This window comes from Entelurus aequoreus, linkage group LG14, assembly GCF_033978785.1.
Source record: "Entelurus aequoreus isolate RoL-2023_Sb linkage group LG14, RoL_Eaeq_v1.1, whole genome shotgun sequence".
NCBI classification, from domain to species: domain Eukaryota; kingdom Metazoa; phylum Chordata; class Actinopteri; order Syngnathiformes; family Syngnathidae; genus Entelurus; species Entelurus aequoreus.
This window is the reverse complement of record NC_084744.1, coordinates 55,501,764-55,517,420: the sequence shown is the minus strand read 5'-3', so window position 1 is coordinate 55,517,420 and position 15,657 is coordinate 55,501,764. Positions and strand designations below refer to the sequence as shown.

At 39.2% G+C, this 15,657-nt stretch overlaps 1 protein-coding gene across 3 annotated transcripts in view; it reads right to left on the bottom strand.

Moving 5' to 3' along the window:
• LOC133665067 (serine/threonine-protein kinase tousled-like 1-B) overlaps nucleotides 1-15,657 on the bottom strand; it is a 66,347-nt gene that overhangs the window by 27,009 nt on the left and 23,681 nt on the right. For 2 of the 3 annotated variants that reach the window (XM_062070234.1, XM_062070236.1), the window contains exons 3-8: nucleotides 9,461-9,529; nucleotides 9,024-9,099; nucleotides 8,907-8,950; nucleotides 8,734-8,823; nucleotides 985-1,059; nucleotides 805-897 (exon numbers count right to left, since the gene is read on the bottom strand). In XM_062070234.1, the coding sequence (XP_061926218.1) occupies nucleotides 805-897; nucleotides 985-1,059; nucleotides 8,734-8,823; nucleotides 8,907-8,950; nucleotides 9,024-9,099; nucleotides 9,461-9,529 (447 nt within the window). The remainder of the gene's footprint in view (nucleotides 1-804; nucleotides 898-984; nucleotides 1,060-8,733; nucleotides 8,824-8,906; nucleotides 8,951-9,023; nucleotides 9,100-9,460; nucleotides 9,530-15,657) is intronic. The other variant, XM_062070235.1, reaches the window with a different exon arrangement.

The following is a 15,657-nucleotide window of genomic DNA, read 5'->3' as shown; positions in this document are numbered from 1 at the left end:
TCAAAATGTAAACAAACGCCATTGGTGGATCTACACCTAACATCCACTGTAATGATACCAAGTACAGGAACGTATCTAGTCGATACTACTATGATTACATCTATATTTTTTGGCATCACAACATCTTCTTTCGTTTTTAGAAAATTTTAACTATGTTTATAAACTCATGAAATACGTCCCTGAACACATGAGGACTTTGAATATGACCAATGTATGATCCTGTAACTACTTGGTATCGGATCGATACCCAAATTTGTGGTATCATCCAATACTAATGTAAAGTATCAAACAACAGAAGAATAAGTGATTATTACATTTTAACAGAAGTGTAGATAGAACATGTTGAAACATAAAGTAAGCAGATATTAACAGTAAATGAACAAGTAGATTAATAATTCATTTTCTACCACTTGTCCTTCATAATTTTGACAAAATAATGGAATGGAAAATGACACAATATGTTACTGCATATGTCAGCAGATTAAATTAGGAGCCTTTGTTTGCTTACTTACTACTAAAAGACAAGTTGTCTAGTATGTTCACTATTTTATTTAAGGACAAACTTGCAATAATAAACATATGTTTAATGTACCCTAAGATTTTTTGTTAAAATAAAGCCAATAATGCCATTTTTTGTGGTCCCATTTATTTAGAAAAGTATCGAAGTACCGAAATAATTTTGGTACCGGTACCAAAATATTGGTATCGGGACAACACTACTATGCCCTGATCAAAAAAAAAGGTGTGTCCCAAACTTCAGTCCTATGTTCCTAACTCCGAGGTTGTAGACATGATCCCACCTACCCTGAGAAGGTCATCTATTCGCCCCTCCTTCTTTTCCAGGTCCAGATTCTTGTTGCTCTCCAGAGCAGCAAGTTTCAGTGCCGTTAACTCCGTCTAAGAGAGCAGAACAAACAGGCATTAACCTATCTACTATATCAGGGATACTGTATGTGTGTGTGAGAGGACAGGGTTTCACACTACCTGGACACATTTACTGGATTTGGGATTGTGTTCCCCAAAACACAAGCTGGTGGGGGAGGAGCTGTTTTGTCGGATCTGCCAGCACATGAGGATTGTAAACTTTGTAATGACATACACAGCCTTTATGTCAGAGGGTCTCCAACTTTCATCATTATTAGAGCTACTGTGTCACAAGGAAAGGAGAGGTGAGCTATTTGTGTTTCATTGCATATGAATGGCAACATTTCAATTGTGCTTTATTAAGTTTCGTTGTGAAGCAGATCTCCACCCGAACAGTGCGGCCACTGTTGTGGTCATTTGTCATTAAAGAGGCTGTTAACCCTTACTTGGATGCCTAGAGGGCGCCGACAATCCCACGTGTTTCAAGTACAGTACAGCGGAACTTTAATTTACGAACACCTCCATCTGCAAACTTTTCGGTTTACGAACCTTTATATTGAGCCAAATCTGCCTCTGTGTGCCAACGCATCATTAATTTGGTGTGCCCTTGGAAGCCATCGGGTGCAACCATTTAGATGACAGAAGGCATTTTGGAGAGTCCTAGTTAAGCAGTCCATTAATCGGCCACTTCTCAGTGCTACAGAATGTGTTTCTTTTCTCGTCATTCACCAAAATTGGTCTATTTTGCTAACTCAATATGGGTTCAAAAAAACAGTTTGGAACAGAGAAGGGATTCGCTGTGGACTTAGACCTAAAGAGAAGAGGGAACCTCCACACGCTTCCCCTCCTTTCATCCGCCTCTGCCGTTTATAGACCGCAAGATTAAAAAGATTTTCCTATTAACTTTTCTTCTATTAATGTAGCAACATGGTTGTTTATGTTTTTGAGAGCACCAGAGGGACTTTCCTATGCATGCGCGCATTGACAGTTAAGCTTGCCTTGATAATTAAGAGATTGTTGCTCCATCAACCTCTTATGTTTTTTTTATATTTATGTATACACATTATAGTGTCTTCGAAATGTGCATTATTTCACTACAGTGTTTCCCATAAACTGCCAAGATACCTGTGGCGGTGGGGGCGTGGTCACCATGACATCATCGAGTAATTTGCATAATTTAGTACAATATGATTTTCTCTAAAAAGGCTCAAAAAATGTATACTTACTAATTAATAATAACAGTTTTGTTTTAAACGTCCATCCATCCATTTTACAATATAATTACAACACTTTATGTACATATTTATATACAGATTTGAACAAGTTATTCACTGATATATATTTATTAATTGTGGTTCTTACAAAAAATATATCTTATAAAATATAAAAGCTAAAATGTCTCTTAAAGCTCTGCCCCTTTAATTAGTGCATATTAAATAATTTAACTTTAGCCTACTACTACAACCATATTATTTACCAGCAACATAAAGTGAAACAGAGGCAGAGGTGTCCTGCCACAGTCAGTAACAAATAAACAGAAAACAGTAGTGGTCAAATACAAATAAGGCAACAAGACAAGTATCCTACACTTCTCTTTTGTAAAGTAAATCTGAACAGCCGATATGGGCATCTACATCAACTATATGGGCATCTACATCAACTATATGATTTTTTTAAATTTTTTATTTGTGGCGGACGTAATTCTTTCGTGGCGGGCCGCCACAAATAAATGAATGTGTGGGAAACACTGCACTAAAAAGGAGCTTTTGTAGCTAGAACCAATCAATGTTTACATTATATCTATTACGGTGAACTTTGCTTCATTAAACAAACTTCAGTTCACGGATCATGTTCAAGAAGATCGAGGTTACACTGTACATGGTGATTCAAAAATAATTACCGTATTTTTCGGACTATAAGTCATACTTTTTTTCATAGTTTGGCCGGGGGTGCGACTTATACTCCGGAGCAACTTATGTGTGAAATTATTAACACATTAGCGTAAAATATCAAATAATATTATTTATCTCATTCGCGTGAGCGACGAAGCAAATGGCAGCCATCGTCACACACACGCCAACCAATAAGAATTCGGCGGGGGCGGGTCATGGCAGAAGTGCATTGTGGGTTTTGGAATGCTAACTGCTATATGCTATACGCTACTACCGGAGCTATTAAAATGGATCGCATCAACATTGGCGGTAACTTATAAAAACTGAGAAGGACTGAACTAAAATGGCACCGAAAAGAAAATCATATACTGCAGATTACAAGCTGGACATAGTGAAATATGCGCCAGAAAACGGCGATCGAGCAGCAGAAAGAATGGACGCTAGCGGCGCATACCAGGAGCGACAACGAGGAGGAAGATTTCATGGGATTTAGCGATCTGGAGTGACAGATTGTTTGGTAAACGTATAGCATGTTCTATATGTTATAGTTATTTGAATGACTCTTATCATAATATGTTACGTTAACATACCAGGCACGTTCTCAGTTGGTTATTTATGCCTCATATAACGTACACTTATTCAGCCTGTTGTTCACTATTCTTTTTTCTTTTTAAATTGCCTTTAAAGGCCTACTGAAAGCCACTACTACCGACCACGCAGTCTGATAGTTTATATATCAATGATGAAATCTTAACATTATAACACATGCCAATACGGCCGGGTTAACTTATAAAGTGACATTTTAAATTTGCCGCTAAACTTCCGGTTCGAAACGCCTCTGAGGATGACGTATGCGCGTGACGTAGCCCGACGAACACGGGTATGCCTTCCACATTGAAGCCAATATGAAAAAGCTCTGTTTTCATTTCATAATTCCACAGTATTCTGGACATCTGTGTTCGTGAATCTGTTTCAATCATGTTCATTGCATTATGGAGAAGGAAGCCAAGCAAGCAAAGAAGAAAGTTGTCGGTGCGAAATGGACGTATTTTTCGAACGTAGTCAGCCACAACAGTACACAGCCGGCGCTTCTTTGTTTACATTCCCGAAAGATGCAGTCAAGATGGAAGAACTCGGATAACAGAGACTCTAACCAGGAGGACTTTTGATTTGGATACACAGACGCCTGTAGAGAACTGGGACAACACAGACTCTTACCAGGATTACTTTGATTTGGATGACAAAGACGCAGACGTGCTACTGTGAGTATGCAGCTTTGGCTTTTTTTTGCGTATGTACGTAACTTTTTTAAAATATATAAGCTTTATGAACCTTGGGTTAGGTGAACGGTCTTTTGGGCTGAGTGATTGTGTGTGTTGATCATGTGTTTGAATTGTATTGGCGTGTTCTATGGAGCTAGGAGCTAGCAGAGGAGCTAGGAGCTAGCATAACACGTACCGTACCGTAAGTGCGCGTCACGTACGTAACTTTTTAAAAATATATAAGCTTTATGAACCTTGGGTTAGGTGAACGGTCTTTTGGGCTGAGTGATTGTGTGTGTTGATCGGGTGTTTGAATTGTATTGGCGTGTTCTATGGAGCTAGGAGCTAGCAGAGGAGCTAGGAGCTAGCATAACAAACACGCAGGTGTTATTATGCAGGATTAATTTGTGGCATATTAAATATAAGCCTGGTTGTGTTGTGGCTAATAGAGTATATATATGTCTTGTGTTTATTTACTGTTGTAGTCATTCCCAGCTGAATATCAGGTACCGTGAGTATGCAGCCTTGGCTGCTAAACATTCGATAACTTGACCGTATGTGCGCGTCACGTACGTAACTTTTTAAAAATATATAAGCTTTATGAACCTTGGGTTAGGTAAACGGTCTTTTGGGCTGAGTGATTGTGTGTGTTGATCAGGTGTTTGAATTGTATTGGCGTGTTCTATGGAGCTAGGAGCTAGCAGAGGAGCTAGGAGCTAGCATAACAAACACGCAGGTGTTTTTATGCAGGATTAATTTGTGGCATATTAAATATAAGCCTGGTTGTGTTGTGGCTAATAGAGTATATATATGTCTTGTGTTTATTTACTGTTGTAGTCATTCCCAGCTGAATATCAGGTCACCCCCGGCTCTCACAGCATCTTCCCTATCTGAATAGCTTCAACTCCCCACTAGTCCTTCACTTGCACTTTACTCATCCACAAATCTTTCATCCTCGCTCAAATTAATGGGGAAATTGTCGCTTTCTCGGTCCGAATCTCTCTCACTTCATGCGGCCATCATTGTAAACAATAGGGAACTTTGCGTATATGTTCAACTGACTACGTCACGCTACTTCCGGTAGGTGCAAGCCTTTTTTTTATCAGATACCAAAAGTTGCAATCTTTATCGTCGTTGTTCTATACTAAATCCTTTCAGCAAAAATATGGCAATATCGCGAAATGATCAAGTATGACACATAGAATAGATCTGCTATCCCCGTTTAAATAAAAAAAATTCATTTCAGTAGGCCTTTAAATGTCTATTCTTGGTGTTGGATTTTATCAAATAAATTTCCCCCAAAAATGCGACTTATACTCCAGTGCGACGTATATATGTTTTTTTCCTTCTTTATTGTGCAATTTCGGCCGGTGCGACTTATACTCCGGAGCGACTTATAGTCCGAAAAATACGGTATATGGATCAACATAGAAAAAAATGTGTTAATGAATTTGGATATTGATGTGGGAAATGTATATTATATTAAAGATATAATGAATTGAGGCAGAGCCCAATAGAAGCCACCTTTAACATTCTAAAACTGTGTCAGAAAATACTTGGAATAAACTCAATGACATCTGTAAATCAACCGCTTTGGTACAATCCTAATATTATAAGTAATAAAAATGGTTAAATGGACAACATGGAAAGACGGAGGTATTACTAAACCTTATCATATTAATAAAAACTCTCTTAAACCGTTCAATTATTTAGTCGATCAATATAATGTACCCAGAAATCCATCCATCCATCCATCTTCTTCCATTTTTTGCCGATATCCAATATTCCGATATTGTCCAACTCTTAATTACCGATACCGATATCAACCGATACCGATATATACAGTCGTGGAATTAACACATTATTATGCCTAATTTTGTTGTGATGCCCCGCTGGATGCATTAAACAATGTAACAAGGTTTTCCAAAATAAATCAACTCAAGTTCTGGAAAAAAATGCCAACATGGCACTGCCATATTTATTATTGAAGTCACAAAGTGCATTATTTTTTTTAACATGCCTCAAAACAGCAGCTTGGAATTTGGGACATGCTCTTCCTGAGAGAGCATGAGGACGTTGAGGTGGGCGGGGTTGAGGTGGGGGAGGTAGGGGCTAGCGGGGGATGTATATTATAGCGTCCCGGAAGAGTTAGTGCTGCAAGGGGTTCTGGGTATTTGTTCTGTTGTGTTTATGTTGTGTTACGGTGCGGATGTTGTTTGTCATTCTTGTTTGGTGTGGGTTCACAGTGTGGCGCATATTTGTAACAGTGTTAAAGTTGTTTATACGTCCACCCTCAGTGTGACCTGTATGGCTGTTGACCAAGTATGCTTGCATTCACTTGTGTGTGTGTGTGAAAAGCCGTAGATATTATGTGAGTGGGCAGGCACGCAAATGCAGTGCCTTTAAGACACGCCCCCAATATTGTTGTCTGGGTGGAAATCGGGAGAAATTTGGGAGAATGGTTGCCCCGAGAGGTTTTCGGGAGGGGCACTGAAATTCGGGAGTCTCCCGGGAAAATCGGGAGGGTTGGCAAGTATGACTGGGAGACGCAACTGCTCTGTACCTCTCCCTACGTCCGTGTACCACTCCGTACAGCGGCGTTTTAAAAAGTCATACATTTTACTTTTTGAAACAGATACCGATCATTTCCGATATTACATTTTAAAGCATTTATCGGCAGTCCGATATTTTCGGACATCTCTAGTCGTGAGTTCAAACCCCGGCCGAGTCATCCCAAAAATGGGACCTGTTACCTCCCTGCTTGGCACTCAGCATCAAGGGTTGAAATTGGGGGTTAAATCAGCAAAATTATTCCCTCTGCTGCTCACTGCTCACCTCCCAGGGGGTTGAACAAGGGGATGGGTCAAATGCAGAGAAAAATTTCACCACACCAAGTGTGTGTGTGACTATCAGTGGTACTTTTAACTTAAACTTAAAAACAGCCCCTTTAAATGGAGATCTGGAATGAAAAGTTATGAAAATACAGAGACTTTGACTGCAAATATTATTCAACTCTAAGGCTGAAACGACGCGTCGACATAGTCGACGTCATCGGTTACGTAAATACGTCGACGCCGTTTTTATGCGTCGACGCGTCGCAAATTTACGTCACACTACCGTCATGGCGAAGCGCAAAGCAGACGATGCGAGCGAGGGGGAAAAATCACGCCAAAAGTTGTCAAAAGTGTGGGAGTATTTCAATACACAGCCTAATAATGTTGTTGTATGCACGCTGTGTCGAGCGGAAATGGCCTATCATAGCAGCACAACGGCTATGAACGAACATTTGAAAAGAAAACCATCAACCATCAACTAGTCAATTGTCCGTGTGAGCATACGTTGTCATCATTACACAAAAACATGAATGTGTCATTTGTATCTGCTAGGGGTGTAACGTTACGTGTTTTGTATTGAACCGTTTCGGTACGGGGCTTTCGGTTCGGTACGGGGGTGTACCGAACGAGTTTCTAAGCTAAAGCTAACTTTAGCTGCTAAAGTCTTAACAAGCTGCTTTGCTCCTTTTGCCTCTGTCTCAGCACGCAGCATTGTCCCACCCACACAACCATCTGATTGGTACACACAAAGCATTATCAGCCAATCAGCAGTGCGTATTCAGAGCGTTACCAGCCAATCAGCAGTGCGTATTCAGAGCGCATGTAGTCAGCGCTTCAGCGTGGAGCAGATAGGTGTTTAGCAGGTGAGCATCAGGCAGCGGACTCTCCCCAAATGATAATAAACACCTCCCAGTCAACTACTAGTAACATCACTATGAGCCCGTTGACCTTCTAGAAACTTAAACTGCAGCTCAGCTCACTCGCAGTCCTGGTTTGAGGTGAAGGCTAATTACCTCTCAGTTCCAGCCACATCGACCCCTTCTGAGCGCCTATTTTCAGCTGCTGGGAATATTGTAAACAAGAAAAGAAGCAAAGCATGTAGACATGCTAACCTTTCTTCATTACAACTGTTAGACACTCACTGGAATGAGTAGAATTGGTTATTGTGTACTGTGTTGGACTGGATGTTTATTTTGCACATTTTAAAAGCAATACTTAATGTTTACAGTGCTCCAGAATATTTAGATTGGCACTTTTTTGTATTGGATGTTTATCTTTATTTTTGCACATTTTAGCAAATAAGCAATACTTTCACTTTTGTTGAAATGTTTACACTGTTACAGAATATTTCGTTTTACACTTTTTTGTATTGGATGTTTATCTTTATTTTTGCACATTTTAAAGCAAAATAAGCAATACTTTTACTTTTGAAATGCTTATACTATTGCAGAATATTAAGATTTGCACTGGATGTTGACTTTTATATTTGCACATTAAAAAGCAAATAAGATACTTTTAATTTTGTTAAAGGTTAAAAGTTTTAAATGTTTACATTGTTACAGAATATTTAGTCATGCTGTTGTCAATGTTGACTGAGTGGCCATACTTCTTTTTTTTTGTAAATAAAAGCCATGCCTTTTGAAAAAACTGGCCTACATTTATTTTTCATCTTTATTTTGAATAAAAAAATAATCGGTAAAAGGAAAAATAATCTATAGATTAATCGGAAAAAAATAATCTATAGATTAACCGATTAATCGAAAAAATAATCTATTGATTAATCGATAGAAAAATAATCGTTAGCTGCAGCCTTATTCAACTCTTTGGTGCGCTACCTGTTGGAGACCCCCGTTCTTAATCAACATGCTGCCACACACTCACAATTGAGCCTGGTGCAGAGTGGGAGCTCTGTGGGGAGCGGCGAGCTGACGGCAGGCCTCTGACTGGACTGGAGCCATTCCCCCCCTGAAACTTTACAGAGACAAAATCAAATCAGAATTCTGAAACTGAACAAAGGAATATTTTACAGTGACGTCAGCTAAAATAATCCTCACGTCGAAGTAGTCGCTGATCTTAGGCCCTCGGGTAGAGGTCTTCCCTGCATAGGGAATGAGAATAACAGGTTGCAACAAAAAAGACTTGAACATCCACTGACATTGGGAGTTTTCTACCTTGACTGCTCTCTGAATACGTGTCAGCTTTCCTTTTCCTCCCTCTGGATGATTCGGAGTGCTTCTTCTCTGGGGTCTGCAAGTCGACACAGAACAGAGGAGGAGAGAAAATGCGTAAATCCCTGGAGTTTTACCTAACAAAGCTCCCGTGGCAGCAATCCACAGGAAGAGAAAAAATACATATTGAGTAGGCAGGGGAGCGCCCTCTTTTCATGTCAGAGTTCTATGTAGGGAAGAGGGAGAGGTACAGGCAGTGGGAGAGACACAAAGACAAGAGGGCCCAGCACCCAAATAACTGAACAGCTAACAGAATCGGAAGAAACATGACACATTTTCTCCACTTTTAGAGTGCTTTTGTTACATGCTCTTTGAACATCTGCTAAATGACCATTAGCAACTCTTTAGTAACGGTCAAAGTGACAATGCGTGTTGGTCACCTCGGACTCCTTGTCGCTGGACGAGCCAAGACTTCCATAGCTGTGGTTGGAGGACTCGTTGGCCAGACCCTGCACACAAACGCATTGGAGCATTCAGAACCATTGGTGAGCACATAGTAGAGCTGCAACTAAGGATTATTTTTATAGTCGATTAGTCATCGGTTATCTTAATGATTAGTCGGCTAATCGGATACACATATTTAAAGGCCTACTGAAAGCCACTACTACCGACCACGCAGTCTGATAGTTTATATATCAATGATGAAATCTTAACATTGCAACACATGCCAATACGGCCGGGTTAACTTATAAAGTGCAATTTTAAATTTCCCGCCACACTTCCGGTTGAAAAAGCCTTCGAAGGATGACGTATGCGCGTGACGTAGCCCGGGGAACAGAGGTATGCCTTCTCCATTGAATACAATACAAAAAAGCTCTGTTTTCATTTCATAATTCCACAGTATTCTGGACATCTGTGTTGGTGAATCTTTTGCAATTTGTTTAATGAACAATGGAGGCTGCAAAGAAGAACGTTGTAGGTGGCTGTAGCAACACAAGGACCACTTACTCGGATAGCAGACGCCTATACGATGCTAGCAGACGCCTAGCCGATGCTAGCAGACGCCTAGCCGATGCTAGCAGACCCACCGCACGGATGATCTGGTGAAGTCCTTCGTCGCGCCGTCAATCGCTGGAACGCAGGTGAGCACGGGTGTTGCTGAGCAAAGCAGATGAGGGCTGGCTGGCGTAGGTGGAGCGCTAATGTTTTTATCATAGCTCTGTGAGCTCCGGTTGCTAAGTTAGCCTTAGCGTCGTTAGCAACAGCATTGTTAAGCTTTGCCAGGCTGAGATCTATTAACCGTGTAGTTACATGTACATGGTTTAATAGTATTGTCGATATTCTGTCTATCCTTCCAGTCAGGGATTTATTTATTTTGTTTCTATCTGCATTTGAGACAGATGCTATCACGTTAGCTCATGCTAAAGATGCTAAAGAGCTTCGTCGATGTATTGTTGTGGAGATAAAAGGCACTGTAATGTCCATTTCGCGTTCTCGACTCTCATTTTCAAGAGGATATAGTATCCGAGGTGGTTTAAAATACAAATTCGTGATCCACAATAGAAAAAGGAGAGAGTGTGGAATCCAATGAGCCATCTTGTACCTAAGTTACGGTCAGAGCGAAAAAAAATATGTATTTCACTGCATTCTAGTCCGTCACTCTAACGTTCCTCGTCCACGAATCTTTCATCCTTGCTCAAATTAATGGGGTAATCGTCACTTTCACGGTCCGAATAGCTCTAGCTGCGTTGAAAACAATAGGAAAATATGAGGGAGTGAACAACTGACAACGTCACGCTACTTCCGGTAGGGGCAAGGTTTTTTTTTATCAGAGACCAAAAGTTGCGAACTTTATCGACGTTGTTCTATACTAAATCCTTTCAGCAAAAATATGGCAATATCGCAAAATAATCAAGTATGACACATAGAATGGATCTGCTATCCCAGTTTAAATTAAAAAAATTCATTTCAGTAAGCCTTTAATGGCTCTAATTTTTCATTTCTTTTTGCTTTTTTTTTATTAATCAATCCAACAAAACAATACACAGCAATACCATAATAATGCAATCCAATTCCAAAACCAAACCCGACCCAGCAACACTCAGAACTGCAATAAACAGAGCAATTGAGAGGAGACACAAACACGACACAGAACAATCTAAAAAGTAGTGAAACAAAAATGAATATTATCAACAGTAGTATCAATATTAGTAACAATTTCTACATAGCAGGGATTAAAAATCCTTCATTGACATTATCATTAGACATTTATAAAAATTAAAAAAAGAACAATAGTGTCACAATGGCTTACACTTGCATTACATCTCATAAGCTTGACAATACACTGTGTCCAATATTTTCACAAAGATAAAATGAGTCATATTTTTGGTTCATTTAATAGTTAAAACAAATTTAAATAATGGATCCCATATTCCAATATATGACTCATTATTATCTAAACTAAGTGCAGTTTTTTCTACTGATATCATCTCCATAGCTTGTGTATACCAGTCAGTATGTGTCGGACTATCAACATCAATCCATTTTTTTTAATATTGCCCTTTTTGTTATTATGCATATTGAAAGAAATTTATTTTTACTCTTTGATGACACGTTACTAATTTTACCATTGACTTCTAAATGCAGCTTAAGTTATTTTAGGCATGTGCTTACTAACAACAATGATTATTCATCTTAAATTAATATGTATTCATACTGTAACAAAAATTAAAATGACTAATAAAATGCCTATTTAAAAGAAAGGAAATGCAAAGTGACATATATTGACTATTGATTAACTCTTAGCAGTTTTAGCACTCTAATAGACTCAATGTGTAGAGTTATATATTTGGTTAATTCTTAAAATGTTGGCAATCTAATAGATTGTATGTTTATCTTATTAGACCTCCGCATTGGTGCCTGTTGTTAAAGTGCCTTTTTTTAACGGCATAACAAATTGACGCGGCTTTAAAACGTTCTTGAATTGATGTAGACAAATTTTAAGTGGCTGACTTTAGCTGAAATGATATTTCACACAACTTCGTCTCACTCTTCTTGCTAGCTAGCTAGCAAGGTAGAAGCTAACACTCTTACCGAGGCTGTGTCCGCATCTTCCCTCCAAATGCTCGCGTATCACAGATGTACGGCCATAAAAACAAGGTCCGCTTTGCAAAATGAGCAAGGTATTCATGTTTTAACAAGAGGAAATATCCTCACACTTTACATATTATCACTGGCAGTGTTTAAGCGAGTGACCAACTTCCGGCCGGAAAAACACGAATGATGACATCACGACCATTGACAAATTTTATTGTCGAGATTTGTCAACAAATCGTTGCCGCCCTAACACGTGGTGGTTAAAAATAGCAAAACAAAGACAGGCCTCAAACTAACCGTACATATTTGGGTTTAAGGTGTCACTTGACCATTTTCCAGCACAAAATCACTGCCACAAAGTATTACTGTTCTCCCGATACCAATATGTTGGTACCGGTAGCAAAATTATATCGATACTAGGGCTGGGCGATATATCGATAGACTCGATATATCGCGGGTTTGTATCTGTGCTATATAGAAAATGACTATATCGTGATATTCGAGTATACGTTCTCACGCTGTTGCTTTTAGCTGCAGGCATTACACTACAGGCGTTTTATCACTCTTTGTTGTCTCTCCTTCTCACAGAGACTTAAAGGCCTACTGAAAGGAATTTTATTTATTTAAACGGGGATAGCAGATCCATTCTATGTGTCATACTTGATCATTTCGCGATATTGCCATATTTTTGCTGAAAGGATTTAGTAGAGAACGACGACAATAAAGGTCGCAACTTTTGGTCGCTGATAAAAAAAAGCCTTGCCTATACCGGAAGTAGCGTGACATCACCAGAGGAAGGACTCCTCATATTCTACTATTGTTTTCAATGGAGCGAGAGATTCGGACCGAGAAAGCGACGATTACCCCATTAATTTGAGCGAGGATGAAAGATTCGTGGATGGGAAAAGTGAGAGTGAAGGACTAGAGAGGCAGTGCAGGACGTATCTTTTTTCGCTCTGACCGTAACTTAGGTACAAGGGTTCATTGGATTCCACACTTTCTCCTTTTTCTATTGTGGATCACGGATTTGTATTTTAAACCACCTCGGATACTATATCCTCTTGAAAATGAGAGTCGAGAACGCGAAATGGACATTCACAGTGACTTTTATCTCCATGACAATACATCGGCAAAGCTCTTTAGCTACTGAGCTAACGTGATAGCATCTGGCTCAAATGCAGATAGAAACAAAATAAATAAATCCCTGACTGGAAGGATAGACAGAAGATCAACAATACTATTAAACCATGTACATGTAACTACACGGTTAATAATTATCAGCCTGGCAAAGCTTAACAATGCTGTTCCTAACGACGCCATTGAAGCTAAGTTAGCAACCGGACCTCACTGAGCTATGATAAAAACATTAGCGCTCCACCTACGCCAGCCAGCCCTCATCTGCTCATCAACACCCGTGCTCACCTGCGTTCCAGCGATCGACGGCGCGACAAAGGACTTCACCCGATCATCCGTGCGGTTGGCAGCTAGCGTCGGCTAGCGCGTCTGCTATCCAAGTAAGTCCTCCTGGTTGTGTTGCTACAGCCAGCCGCTAATACACCGATCCCACCTACAACTTTCTTCTTTGCAGTCTCCATTATTCATTAAACAAATTGCAAAAGATTCACCAACACAGATGTCCAGAATACTGTGGAATTTTGAAATGAAAACAGAGCTTTTTTGTATTGGATTCAATGGGGTACCAATCTTTCCGTTTATCTAGTGACGTCACGCGCATACGTCATCATATATACACGTTTTCAACCGGAAGTTTAGCGGGAAATTTAAAATTGCACTTTATAAGCTAACCTGGCCGTATTGGCATGTGTTGCAATGTTAAGATTTCATCGTTGATATATAAACTATCAGACTGCGTGGTCGGTAGTAGTGGCTTTCAGTAGGCCTTTAAAAAAGCGCACCTTCTTACATACGTCACATACGTATACACCCTCGCGGAGCAGAGAGGTAGCAGCATGGCTAAAGTTAGCTGTGGTGCGAGTGGTAATACGAGAGAAAGAAGGTGCGAATCTGGTAACAAATGAAAGAATAATTAATTCCTAAGAAAAACAGCACGGGGTCCATCGTTTGGCGGTGGTTTGGCTTCGAGTGGGAATATGTCGAAGAGACTACCGTAATTTGTCAAATGTGGGGCGAAAGTGTTGCTACAAAAAGTAGCATTACTGCTAATATGTAGCATCATTTGAAAAGTCACCTGCTAGAGAATGAAGAGTGCTTGAAACTCCGCATGTCAACATCTCCGTTCGGTGCCACACCAACAAAATGCCCAAGCAACCATTTCCACATCAACACAAAAAAAAATAGTCCACGACATAAGGAGATAACGTCCGCCGGAACCTACCACATAGCGAAGGACGTACACAATTTGATTTCCTATTATGCAGCTCATTTTTATTTGACAGTTATTGAAATATCTTGTGTGACATCATGCACAGAAGTGCACTTTATTTGTTTTAAACTATTGTAGTGGCGTTCTGTACAAAAAGTGCACTTTAATTTAGTGTTGTTTTGATATGTCATCTTAGTGACATCATGCACAAAAGTGCACTCATAGCTTGTTTTAAAATGTCTCTGACAATCTTGCACTTTCTGTTTTGGAAATGACATGAATGTTTGTGCCACTGCTTAATAACTGTTTAATAAATACACTTTTGGTCAATTGACTTAGTTGTGATTTCCCTCTGCATGAAAGTTTAAAATGATTATATATTAATGCAGTATGAAGAATGTTTTAATGTAGACACATAGAATCATCATACTGCTGTGATTATATGCATCAAGTGTTCATTCAAGGCTAAGGCGATATGTATCGTGTATCGTGATATGGCCTAAAAATATCGAGATATTAAAAAAAGGCCATATCGCCCAGCCCTAATCGGTACTTTTCAATAGTTTTCTAAATAAAAGGGACCAAAAAAATTGCATTATTGGCTTTATTGTAACAAACAATCTTAGGGTACATTAAACATATTAAACGTTTCTTATTGCAAGATTGTCCTTAAATAAAATAGTGAACATACAAGACAACTTGTCTTTTAGTGGTAAGTAAACAAACACAGGCTCCTAATTTAGTCTGCTGACATATGCAGTAACATATTGTGTCATTTTTCATTCTATTATTTTGTCAAAATTATAAAGAACAAATTGTAGAAAATGTATTATTAATCTACTTGTTCATTTACTGTTAATATCTGCTTACTTTCTCTTTTAACATGTTCTATCTACACTTCTGTTAAAATGTAATAATCACTTATTCTTCTGTTGTTTGATACTTTACATTAGCTTTGGATGATACCACAAATTTGGGTATCAATCCGATACCAAGTAGTTACAGGATCATACATTGGTCATATTCAAAGTCCTCATGTGTCCAGGGACGTATTTCCGGACTTTATAAACATAATATACATTTTTTTTAAACGAAAGAAGATGTTTTGATGCTAAAAAACATCGACATAATCATAGTAGTATCGACTAGATACGCTCCTGTACTTGGTATCATTACAGTGGATGTTAGGTGTAGATC